Source organism: Moschus berezovskii, chromosome 17 (assembly GCF_049115385.1).
Source record: "Moschus berezovskii isolate FMDL1 chromosome 17, NW_MosBer_1.0, whole genome shotgun sequence".
NCBI classification, from domain to species: Eukaryota; Metazoa; Chordata; class Mammalia; order Artiodactyla; family Moschidae; genus Moschus; species Moschus berezovskii.
Genome location: NC_142476.1, coordinates 41867302 through 41880019, shown reverse-complemented (window position 1 = coordinate 41880019; position 12718 = coordinate 41867302). Strand labels below are relative to the sequence as shown.

General features: G+C 52.6%; 1 protein-coding gene across 2 annotated transcripts in view; it reads left to right on the top strand.

Annotated features, from left to right (window-relative positions):
* Positions 1 to 4472: 4472 nt before the first annotated feature.
* The window catches only part of MMEL1 (membrane metalloendopeptidase like 1), a 39484-nt gene continuing 31238 nt past the window's right edge, over positions 4473 to 12718 (top strand). The window contains exons 1-2 of one of the 2 annotated variants that reach the window (XM_088845049.1): positions 4473 to 4505; positions 6418 to 6580. In XM_088845049.1, the coding sequence (XP_088701175.1) occupies positions 4473 to 4505; positions 6418 to 6580 (196 nt within the window). Of the gene's footprint in view, positions 4506 to 6339; positions 6581 to 12718 lie in introns of those variants that run through there. The other variant, XM_055418819.2, reaches the window with a different exon arrangement.

Sequence of the window (12718 nt, the reverse complement as noted above, 5' to 3'; positions counted from 1 at the left end):
AAAATGTGTTGGTTCCTAGGAAAATATTATTTAACTGAACTGACTTCAGAGTAGATGTAACAATTGCACAGGACAATTATCGTGGAGAGAAAGAGAAGGTGGTTAGGGAGCTTCCCCAAAAACAGCTCCAGTTCCAGATGGTGTCAGGGAGATCTGCCAGCCTTTAAAGAACAGTCAGCTCATAACTGCTTTAAACTCCTTCACAGCCAAGAAAAAGAAGAAAAGCTTCCAAGTTATTTTTTTCTGTTGAAGGATAGTTGGTTTACAATACTGTGTTAGTTTCTGGGGCTCAGCAAAGAGATTCCGTTACACATATATATGTATATATCTATATTCTTTTTTTCTATCCTTTTCCATTATAGTTTATTACAAAATACCAAATATAGTTCCCTTCCAAGTTTTTTTTGTTTGTTTTAGAAAGCATAATCTCAACCAAATGAAAGCCACAAACCCATTTCATTTACAAATTATCAGTTCAGAAACACTAAGTGCCAACAAACCTGAATTCAACAAAACGTTTGACAGCAACTACATGGGAATGCAAGGGTTTTTCAAAATCAGGAAATGTGTTTGTATAGTTAACCACAGAAATACTTAAAGTAAGTTCTGTGGCCCTACCGGGGGCTGCATCAGAAGCACAGGTCACGAATGATAAGTCCTCTCCAACGTGTCACCTCCCTGCACCCTTGGGTTCCTTCCTCTACATTACACAGGAGAGGTTCTGGCATCTCAGCTTCATTGGTCCAGCAGGTTCGTCTGTCCCGTGGATGTGCCAGGCAAGAATACTGGAATTATTGCCATTTCCTTGCCATCTCCTCCAGGCAATCATCCCAACCCAGGGATCCAACCCATGTCTCTTGCATCTCCTGCTTTGGCCGGCAGATTCTTCCCTGCTGAACCCCAGGGAAGCCCATGGCCAACACACCAATTCAGAATCTCTGGCTGGTGTGCCTATGTGAATGGTACCAGCCCAGCTCAGTGCTGTGCTCCCTCCACTGTGGTCGGACACCCCTGACCCATCCCTGCATAATCCCCAGGATTCTTGGCATCGATTAATTATGTCTTGAAGTTGTTTGGATCTATTACTGTAAGTTGTTTTATTCTGGGTTGGACCCTGTACTCGCCCCCACCCTGAGCATGCAGAGATTGGACCTACTTGTGGGTCTGGGGGCTAACTATGGACGTCGAGTGGAATGAGCAGCTTCTAAGTATCTGGTCCACAGGAGGTTCTCGCAGGGTTTGTAGTGAAAGGGGCTTGTCTCCTTGGACATGGGAGGGGCTCAGAGGCCCCAGGGGTTCAAGGTTCTCAGCCCCATCTGAGGCCAACCAGACATCCCATTCCTAGTTTCAGGGTCCTAATCCTTCCCAATCAGTGCCTGAACTTTCTCCTAAGAAACTTGGGGAGGCCGTGAAAGTCCCAGCACTGATTGTACTATTCACAGGAGCAGATGTTGTGTCTGTCTATCAGCCTTGTCGGCCCTGTGCTTGTGAGACAGGAGGGCCTCTCAGGGCTGTGGTGGAGCTGAGCCCAGACCTGAGCTCCTGTCGTCTCCACGTGAGTGTGCAGGACACCAGGGACCTTGGAGCTGCTCATCCATAGCAGCATGCAGCCCTTGCTCCCTGGGCCCAGATTCAGTTGTCACTTCACAGCCGAGCATGGTGGTAGCTCAGTCACTCCTAAAGCCGCTGCCATGAGTCACGTCTCCCAAGCGCTCAGTCCCACGGTCAGGCCCAAGGATACAAGCAGGCTGGTTCCCAAACTCCATGTTTGGGGGCACCTCCTGGGGCCATTCCTAGTGGCCAATTCATGTGTCATTAGGGTCCACTTAGGAGACAGAAACCACACGAGTGATTTAAATAGCGAGAATTTAAAGAACAGTTAGTTATGAGGGTCTTAATTATGCTGTTAATTTGGTCGCTGACTTGTGTCCGGCTCTTTGCAACCCCATAGACTGCAGCACACCAGGCTTCCCTGTCCTCCACTATTCCCAGAGTTTGCTCAAACTCATGTCCATTGAGTCAGTAATGCTATCTAACCATCTCATCCTCTGCCGCCCCTTTCTCCTTTAGCCTTCAGTCTCCTAGCATCAGGGGATACGGGAGTAAAATAACTAGGGATCACAAAAGCAGCAGCCTGAGTTCCAAGACAGATGACTGGCCCCACCCCATCAGCTCCTCTGCACCTGCCCCTCACCCCCACCCCCGCCAGGTGTTTCCCAACCACACAGTTGTGCCAGGCACCACACATCTGTCCTCTTGTCTGACTCCAAGACAAATCATATAGAGGAGGGGTCTGATGTTCCAGCTGTTGGGGCTGGGGGCAGGGCTCGGTGATGGGAGACCTGGGGCAGAGTCAGACCACCTCGCCCCCTCCTCCTGTCTAGGATGCCTATCACTTGACTCCAGGAGGCAGAGAGCAGGACAGTGTGCAGGGCTCTCCCAGAGGCCCACCTCTCAGCTCAGCTTTCCAACTGCCTCAAAATACTTAACCTCTTCCAGCCAGCCTGTCTTCTCCAAGGGGATCACCTCCTGCCTGCCTGGAGCGTGGGCGGGCAGACCCAGGGAAGGTCTGTTTCCCTCGGGCTGAGGCCCACAGACATGCCTGCCAGGGGACGCTGGGCTTTGGGCAGAGGATAGGACCTGCCCCAAACCACCTGTCCCAAGGGCATGGGGCAGGGAAGGACGGGACCCAGCAGTAAAGGGCAGGTGTCTGCAGGGTCTGAGGGCAGCCCCAGGGCCAGAGGCTACGCCCTCTAGACCTGCCCTGGTCCCAGGACTGGGGAGGGGAGGGGTGCCCCACTCCCTGCCCACACCTCCCACAACTACTGCCCAAGAGACGGGGAGGGGTGGACAGGGAGCCCACACTGGCCCTTGAGCTCATCTAGGAGAAAGGACTAAAGTCCACCTTGGGGGGGGTTGTGTTCAAGGCAGGCAGGTCACGGCCCATCCAGGGACTTGGCTGGGGGTCTGTAGGTCCTTGGCCTGTGGGCCCCCCCTTTTCCAGATTCTCTTGGAGGGCAAGTACCACTATGCTGGGTTCCCCCAGAACCAGCTGGCATCAGTGCAGTGCCCACCAGGAGTCAAGACCAGGCCCCAGGCCCCTTGCTCATGCAGATTTTTTCATTGATAGAGCTACAGGCAGGGAGGACCCTGAACGGGGCAGCGAGAGTGGGAAAGTGCATCTGAGCTCAGAGACCAGACAGTCCCTGCATCCAGGTGGCCTTGGGTCGGGAGGGGGATCCTCTCGCTGGATGGCACAGAGCCTGGGTCCCCAGAGCCAGCACACTCTGGGAAGGAATCTCTAGCCAGCAGGCTGGACCCTGACCCAGCCCTGGCTCCCGGGAAGGGCAGTTCCAGTTTCTCAGTCCCCTGACCTTGGCCTTGTCCCCATTCAGACCAGCAGCCTGAGTAGCTCCTCGCTCAGGCTGGGTCTCTGGGCCTTTGGTTGGGGCTCTGCCAGGACAACCAGCGGGCTGAGGCGAGCCCTGCCTGGGGGCTAGGACTGGTTTCTGGAATCTAAGCCCCTGAAGCATGGCCCTCCCCCCAGCGCAGGGGCCAACCTGAGAGACCACCGGAACGTGGACTGGAACATTCCAACAGGACCCAGGGTGGGTCTTCTGGTGAGGGGATGGAGTGAGCAGTTGTTTACGCTGGCTCTGTGGCCTGGCCCCAGCCTTGGACACTCTTACAGAGTCCCAGGAGCCCAAGGGGATCCCTCCATCTGTGAGAATCTGAAATGGAAGCAGAACCATGCTGGTGACCAAGTCAGGCCTGGAGAAGGGACATCTGGGTTCTGACTGGGGCCTCCGTTACCCAGAGCCCCCAACTCTGGCCCCATCATGGGCCAGGGGTGTCTAACTAACACTGAAGCACTGGGGTGCCCCTGCCAACCCCAGAGGCCCTCTCCTGTTCCCCCAGTCAGGGCCACATGCCTTCTGGGGGTCAGTGTCTCTGAGTGGGGACCCTCCCTGGTGGCCCCACCCCCACCCTATCATGATAAGCAGGGATGCCTACTCCCCTCACAGCCCGCCAAGGCCCCCAGAACCCACCACCCTCAACTGGACCCTCCCTGGAGACAAAAGAGAAAGGAACCCCGTGACCAGGGTGGGTTCCAACCTCTCCGCCAAGGTGAGCAGGGTAAGGAGAAGGGCTTGGCCTTCCTTCCCAGGAGCCGTGTGGCCCCTTTGAACCCAGGGGACAGGAAGGATGGAGGAAAGGCAAGATGTGGGACCCTCAGCCTCGAGGGACTTCACTCACTCAGCAGGGAGCCTAGAGCCCCCAGAGCAGCTCTTGGCCCCTCCCCCACACCAAACCCAGATGGAACTTGCCAACTGTGAGCAGGAGGGGGTCCGCCTCCAGAGAACCCATGCCCGCATCACAAAGGAGGCCGGAAGCGCACCAGCCTCTCCTGGCCCCACCTGGAGCCACTGTCTCCCACCCCTGGGAGCCCTCCTGACTCTGCCTTCTGAGACATGTCTGTGGTGGCTGCGCTGAGTGACTCAAAGGTGAGCTGAGAGAAGGGCCTGCCTGCCAGGCCAGCTTTCCTGGGCAGCGCAGCCAGGAGAACATCCTCCAAGCACCAGCCCATTGCCCAGGTCAAGCAGCCCAGCACAGCCCCCCAACTCCTGTAAGGACCCCTGTCTGCCCAGCTGGCCACGGAGGCCTGAAGATGCCATGACCGTGTCCCCAGGGAGGCGGGGTCCCCAGCTTCTCCCCCTGTCGGTACCCGGCTTTGTCCTCAGTCCTCAGTGAGAGTTTTTACTGCATGCCGACCTTTGTTATGCGGAGTCCCCTGAAGTCAGCAGGACACAGTGAAGTGGACTAACTGAGTGATTAGATCTGATCTAATCACTAGAGAAAGAAGACGCTGGCGAAACCAGGGCCACAGGTGCTAAGTTGGGATCAGATCAGTCAGCCTGACTCATCCTTTCGTTCATTCTTTCAAGTCAGTGGAAGCCTCCAGGATCGTGGGCACCCACCCAGGTCCTGAGGACCAGGTAGAAGGAGCCCTGTGACCCCCACACTGACACCCCCAATGGGGAGATGGGCAATGGGAATGGAAATAAGGACTGTAGAGGCTGAACCACAGGTGAGGTGATGAAGCAGTTCAGGCCTGGGGGTGGGCCAGACCCAGGAAGGCCCTGTTAAGGGGACCTCAAGCAGGGACTTCCAGAAGGGGAGGGGAGCAGAGAGAAGTGATGGAGGCCTGGCTGCTCCTCCCTGGTTGGGTTGTGTGGCAGTGATGTCAGAGGGCTGAGAGACCCATCCCCCACCCCTAACCCCCCAGTGAGTCTGGACACGTGTCGGCGTTGAGAACAGCTAACCAATCATGGGCAACCTGCTTACCTGCCAGCAGGCGGGACTGGGTCTGTCCTCTGTGCTGGTGTAGACTGGGCCCCAGTCCCGACATCAGGAGTGTGAGCTCATGTGAGGACTGAAGCTGGGAGGGCAGCCCACTTTCCCCGGGGACCCAGGCACCTTTCTTGGCCCTGAGTGCCAGCAACAGAGGCATGCACATAAGCGCACACACACATACACCCAGGAGCATTTGCACATGTGTACATGCACACGTGCATGTTCACACACTCATCCCATGCACTCACACACACACACACAGACACACACACAGACGTGTGCATCCCCACGTACACTCACATGCACAGGGGACTCATGCAGCCCTCTGTGAACTGTCCTCACTGACCCGGGCAGTGCACCCTCTCCTGCCCACAGCTGCAGCCCCGGGTGTCCTCCATGATGCTCGAAGCCTGGCTGTCACCACCTGGCCGGCTGGAGAAAGCGTCCCCTCTGTAGTGACAGGGTGGGGGGACAACTGCTGAAGCTGCCCTGCCGTGTCCTGTCTTGGCTTGCCTGGTCACCACAGTCATTCTCGCCTCCCCCCAGACCTCTTGGGTTCCAGGCAGGATCAGTGAGCAGGGAGCTCAGTGGCCCAAGCCACCTCCCAGAGGGTGTCCTTGATGCAGGGGGCCCACAGCTCCAGGACATCCCCCCAAATCAGGACAAGAGCCCCAGGCAGGATCCGCTGCAGAAGCCCCTCGACAACTTGGGAGCTGGGTCTCCTGGGTCCTGCGTGCCCACCCCAACCTGTGAGCTGAGCGACCCCAGACCAATCTCTGCCCGAAAGCAGACTTTGAGAGGCCAACCTCAAAAAGGGACTGCCTACGGGCCAGGGCCAGGCCTGCCCCACTCCCGGTGTCCAGCACTCAGACTCCCTGGGAGAGGGAGGAGAGCCCTCAGGAGCAGGACCTAGGATGGAAAAAAGGGCCGAGCACCCTCCAGCCTCGGGCAGGGCCTCCCCAGCGCCACACCCAGCCCCCGCTGCCCTGACGCCCCACCCCGGGTGGACGCCGCCCCTGCCTTGGCCTTGGGGCTCCTCTGCTGTGCTCTTTCCCCGTCTAGAGACTTGCGATGGGCAAGCCCGAGAGCCCAGTGGGGATGGTGGAGATCGCCAGCCGCTTCGGGCAGAAGCACCGAGGCTTCCTGGAGGCGGGGCTGCTGCTGCTGCTGCTCCTGGTGACCGGCGCCCTGGTCACCCTGGGCCTCCTCTACGCCGACAGCAGAGGTGAGTGGGGGCGCCCCCTTCCCCCGGACGGGCCACCGGCACCCTGCTCACCGCGCTCGTCCGCACCCGACCTCCGGAAAGTCTGCGCGCCCGCCCACTCGGACGAGCCTGCCTGACCCGCAGGGCAGGCGGGGTCTGCGCGGGGCGCCGGGGGCGGCCCGGCTGTGCTACAGCCTGGAGACGAGGGGCACAGACCTGTGGGGACCGGGACCCTTCTGGAAGGCTCTGCCTAGGCGCGGGCTGGCACCAGGCTGGCTCTGACTCGGCGGGCCTCTGCCGGACTCCCGAGAAGCGGTAGACCCTGTCCCCAGCCCCATCCGCGCGCCCCCTCCCCTCCGCTGCCGCACAGAGCGCTGCAGTTCCCGGCCGGCCCAGCAGCAGGAGCCCGCGCTCCAGCACTGGGACTCGCGGCGCAGCATCCGCCGGCCGCCGCGCTCACCTGCCGCCTCCTCGTCTGCCGCCCGCAGGGACCTCGCTGGGATGCGCCTCCCCGGCCCCTGACGGCCCGGGTTCCCCAGCCTCATGGCATCTCAGGCTCTGCTTTTCGAACCTTGCGGGGGAGGGTGGGAGCGGGTTGGGGTCCTAGAGAGGTGGAGGAGCGAGAGCGTCCTGCTGGAACACAAACTGTCCCTTCCTGGGGTCACGAGGCATGCAAAACAAGGGAAGGCGCTCACGTGTCTGCACCTGGGCACCAGGTAGCCCAGGTCAAACCCTGGGGTGTGAACTCTCCTCACTGGAGCACATTGCTGCCCCAAGGGGCATCAGCAATAGGTGGACGCCAGCTGGGAGGTGCTCTAGGTTCCTCCTGCAGGCGGGTGGGTGGGCAGCAGGCTCAGGACTCAGGAGGATCTGCAGGAAAAGACACCATCTCCACCCCCGTCCCCGCACCCTCAACAATAGCGCAGTGGCAGTCTTTGTACTAGAATGTTCCTTCACTGACTGGAGCCACCTGCACTGCTGTGGGACCATCCAGACATTGCTGGGCAGTGCTGTTTCCCTGAACAAGAAGTGGGCACCACCCTCAGATGTAGTGGAAATCCCCTCTCCCCCCAGGGCTGCTCCTGCCTGACCAGGTGCCCGGCTAGACCCTGCCAGCTGCTTCGGTCTCTGGCCACCCTGGGTCTTCTGTCAGAGTAGATGGGCACCGCATCACAGAGCTCTCAGAGAGACCCCAGAGAACCTCTGTTCACAGCTACTGGGCTGCAGAAACTCGGCTGAGGGGCTTCCTGGGGACTGGGCTGACCCCTCAACCCACCCCACCCCAGTCCTCATCTAGGCAGTACTGAGAAGTGTGAGCCCACCCTGACTGCAATGGCCTTCCCTTCTCCTCTTGGTTCCCTAGATACAAGTGGGGTCTCTGCCAGGGTTCCTGTGTCCTCCCCTACCCCCACAAATGACCCATGGCCAGTCTCTGCCTCAGGTCCTGATAGAGCCTGTGGAAGGGTTTATATGCTGTGTTATTGCTTATTCTTAAGTACTTTCTCATCCACTGTTTTGTTTTTTTTTTCTTTTCATTGATTCATGAATTACTTAGAAATCTCTCTTTTAAAATTCTAGATGTGTGGAGAATTTTTTCTTAGTTGCCTTTTGTAATTGATCTCTAACTTAATTGAATTGTCATCGGAAACCATGGTTTACATGATACTGATTCACTGGTATTTGCTGAGACTTGCTTTAGGGCCAATACAAGGTCAGTTTTATAAATCATCCACGTGTGCATGTGGAATACACCCAATCGCCATTAGGTGAAAGTGGAGACACAGATGAGGCTTAGTACATCTATTAGGTCAATCAAATCTATATATTGGTTCCTTTCCATTTTCTTGATCTTTTAATTATTGAAAGATGTGTGTACTAAAACTTCGCCCTAGAGAACTTTCAATTTTCCTTGTAGTTATGTCAAGTATTAAATTGCCTGTTTTAAGACCCTCTGTGCTGTGTGCTATGTCACTTCAGCCATGTCCAACTCTGTGCAACCCCATGGACTTTAGCCCACCAGGCTCCTCTGTCCATGGGATTCTCCAGGCAAGAACACCACAGTGGATTGCCATTCTCTTCTTCAGGGTATCTTCCCAAGTCAGGGATCGAACACAAATCTCTTCAGTCTCCTGCACTGGCAGGCTACATTAAGGAAATTCCCTGACAGTCCTATCGTTAGGATTCCATGCTTTCAATATCAAGGGCATGGCCAAAAAAAAAAAAAGCTACATTATTATATGGATGCAAATTTAGAATCAGTGTATCTTCACTCAGTGTAATGGTGTGAAAGTGAAAGTCACTCACTTGTGTCAGATTTTTTGCCACCCCGTGGACTATAGAGTCTGTGGAATTCTCTAGGCCAGAACACTGGAGTGGGAAGCCTTTTCTTTCTCCAGGAGATCTTTCCAACCAGGGATCGAACTCAGGTCTCCCACATTGCAGGCAGATTCTTTAATAGCTGAGCCACAAGCGAAGTCTGTATAATGGTGTAGTGCCCCTTTATGTCTTAAGGTGCCTTTTGCCTTAATATATATTTTTTTAATTCTGTCTCATCTGATCTGAGTCAGCATTTGCTCTGTATTTCCTCCATTCTTTTCCTTTGAAACTTTGTCTCTTTAGCTTTACGTGTGTGTCTTTTGGAATCGTGTATAGGTGGATTTTGGTCTCTGCCTTCTACCTGGAGGATTTAGTCTATGTCTATTCACACAAAAATGTATGTTTTTTTCTGTTGTGTTCTTTTGTGCTTCGATGCCTTTTTTCTTTTTTCTCACCTTCTTTCGGATTGGGCTATTATTTTTCACTCCATTTTACCTCAACTAGCTTGAAAGTTTTATATTTCTAATCCTTTTAAAGGTTATCTCAGATTTTTTCATTTTAATATGTTTTCAAAAGTTATAGGTAAGCTTTTTTCATAAAAGCAACTTTTTAAAATAAAATTTACAGTAGCAAATACAGTCCCAGGGCTACACTCCTGCCCATCCTGGAATTATGCTTCTCAGAAGCTGTCATATTCATTGTCTAGTGCAGAGGTTGTACACCTCTGGCCCATTGCTTGTTTTTCTAAATAAAGTTTTATTGGAACACAGCTGTGTCCATTCACTTGGATATTGCCTGTGGATGCTTTCATGCTACAAGAACTAAATTGTGTAGGTGAGACAGAGTCTGTATGTGACTCACAAAGGCTAAAATATTTATCTGGCCTTTTACAGAAAAGTACTGCCAACCCCTGGACTGGGATGTCTAAACTTCATCTCTGGACTCCTCTCTTTACTGTCGTTGCTAGATCACAGGGAGACACTATAAGGTTGTGGTTAATACCCAGGCTCCGAAGTCTGACAGGCTGGTGGGCTTGCCAGCCTCCCCAATCCCAGCTATGTGACCTTGGAGGGTTTTCATCACACCTTTGTGCTCCAGTTTCCTTATCTGTAAAATGGAACATAACATAGTTAGAGGCTTACTTGAGGGTTCAATGATTTAATACATCAAAAACACTTAGAAAAATGTCTATCATGATATTATGATCAGATTTCGTAATAGAACGTTAGATTTGTCATTGATCCTCTATCAGTATTATTATTGACATCCCAAACTGGAGGCAGATTTGGCTCCTTAAGCCACCCCCAGTATAGCTACATCACTGCCTTTGATAAATCCATATTCATCACTACAATAGTTCTACTGAGTAAGTATTTTTCATAGCTGAGCTATGAAGACTAACTGGATTATATTTCCTTTCCTTGTTATTTTTGGTTTTCTTATTAATAGCAATCTTGTTTAAGGACTGTCATTTTTCTCTTGCTTCTTCCACCCTCCTCAGACTCTGCATACATGTCTGTAGGATGGTGTGATATTATCCCACAGTATTTGGATGCCCAGTTCAGATTTTGTTCATTCTTTTACTCTCTGTGATACAGTTTGAAGAGTTTGACCTTAATTAATCTCCAGGTTCACTGTCTCTTTCCTCAGCTGTATCTGGACTGGTCAGCCAGTTAAAGAAATTCTAAGTTCATCTCTAATAGCATGCTTTTTATTTCTTATGTTTCCCATTTTCCACTTTTTTATAGCTTCCATCTCTTTGCTGAAATTTCTTATCTGTTCATGAATATTATCCACCTTTTCCATTAGATCCTTTAGCATATTAATCATAATTATTCTGAAATCTTTTTCTGATAATGACAGTATCTGAGCTATCTCTAAGTCTAGTTTTATTGATTAATTTATCTCATGGCAGTGGATTGCTTTTTCTTCCCTGTGCGTATGTGTGTGTCACACATTTTTACCGAATGCTGAACATCTAAAGAAAGAGCAGAGACTGGAATAAACAGTACTTGTACCCAGCAATAAGCACACCTGTCCTGTCAGTCTTTTTTGAGTGGTTGAATCCATCTAGTCAGGAGTCAGCTGATTTGAGGCTTTGTTTTCACCCTCGGTGCCCCGCAGACTTCCCCTTTCTCCTGCTGTGAGTGATGATTACCTGTGCTTAGAGAAGGAACCTCTGGCCCCACTTTGCTCCTGCTCCAGCCTCAGCAATCAGCAGTCCCTAGATGTGTGTGACACAGACGGGTTCTCTCCATGCCTCTGTCCCTCCACAGGTGGTAGGTTGCCCTTGCTCTTTAGTGCTTGGCTTATGCTGGCAGGGCGGGGTTGGGGGGAGCTCTGGTGTCCCGGCACGGGCTCAGTCTTGGAGTGGAGCTGTCACAGCATCCCTGCCCTGATCCCCATGTCCATCAAACTTTGCCGTATCCCTGAGTCCCCTCCCCCTTACCTAGTAGCAGCAGACCTCAGCTAAGATCCTGGGCCCACAGGGCTCTCCTTTGCCTCTTCCATGAGCAGAGGATTTTTACATCAGACTTTCCTCCTCCAGACCAGTAGATTTTCACCTGGTCCCTGGGGGGTGAAAAGGTTTACTGCCCTTCCTGCCAGTGGTGTAAAGTTCTTGCCTCCCACAAGAGGAGAGTCCAAGCAAACATGAGACACCAAGTGCAGGCACCACGGCAGAAACAGATAATCTCCTGCATGCCTGTGCCACTGAGGGGAACTCTCTGGCCTTCTGAGAACTGCCCCAATCTTCTCATCAACACCTGGTAAGGATCCATGGAAATAGCTGGTGAATGAGTGCAAAATCCCCATGTGTTGAAGCTCCAGCTGTTCCACACTAGCTAACTCACACTTGGCCTTCAAGAACTCATTAAGGGGCTCCCATGGTGGATCCGTGGTAAAGAGTCTGCCTGCCAACGCAGGAGATACGGGCTCAATCCCTGATCCAGGAAGATCCCACATGCCACAGAGCAATTAAGCTCGTGTGCCACAACTATTGAGCCTGTGCTCTAGAGCCCGGGAAATGCAACTACCGAGCCCACGTGCCACGACTACTGAAGCCTAGAGCCAGTGCTCTGCAACAAGAGAAGCCACTGCAACGAGAAGCTCGTGCACCTCGACAAAGAGTAGCTCCCACTCACCACAACTAGAGAAAGCCCATGCAGCAACAAAGACCCAGCACAGCCAAAAATAGTTTTAAAAAGAACACTTCAGACCTTAAAAAAAAGAATTCAGTAAAACGTTAGCTGATTTCTTCTTACTTTGCCACTTGTATGGTGACTGTCTCTTATTCCTCCTGGGGCCTGTCAAAGCAATAACAGTCCCATCTCTGCTGGGTGGGGCTTGTCACTCTGTTTTCTGGGTCCCCTTCTGACCTCAGGTCCTAGAAGGTCTCCAGAAAAGTATTGATTTCTGTAGACTGTCTGGATTTTTCCTGTTGTTACAAAGGAAATTATGTTTTATTGTGGCATTTGATGTCATAAGCAGAAAGCTAAACTAATATACCTTAAATCTTTATGTGCATATTTGACTTACTCAGTTAGTTAGTATCTTCATGTTTCTCCCAAACAACAGAAGCATTTAAAATAGTTTTACTCTTCTTGTCCTCCACCCTGATCACATATTGTTGTGGATAAGTCCGTGGCTTCCACCTAATTTTTTATTCATTGCACACAGGCAACATTCTCTAATACCATCAGTTTAATTTAGATTTTCCACGTCCTTACCAGTTTCTTTGCTCATCACCCTTCCTACTTCTCCAGCAGCCCTTATGAAGTAGTTTTCCTTCTTTCTGAAGTACATGCTTTTGGAGTCTCCTGTTCACAGTGTGTCCACAGACAG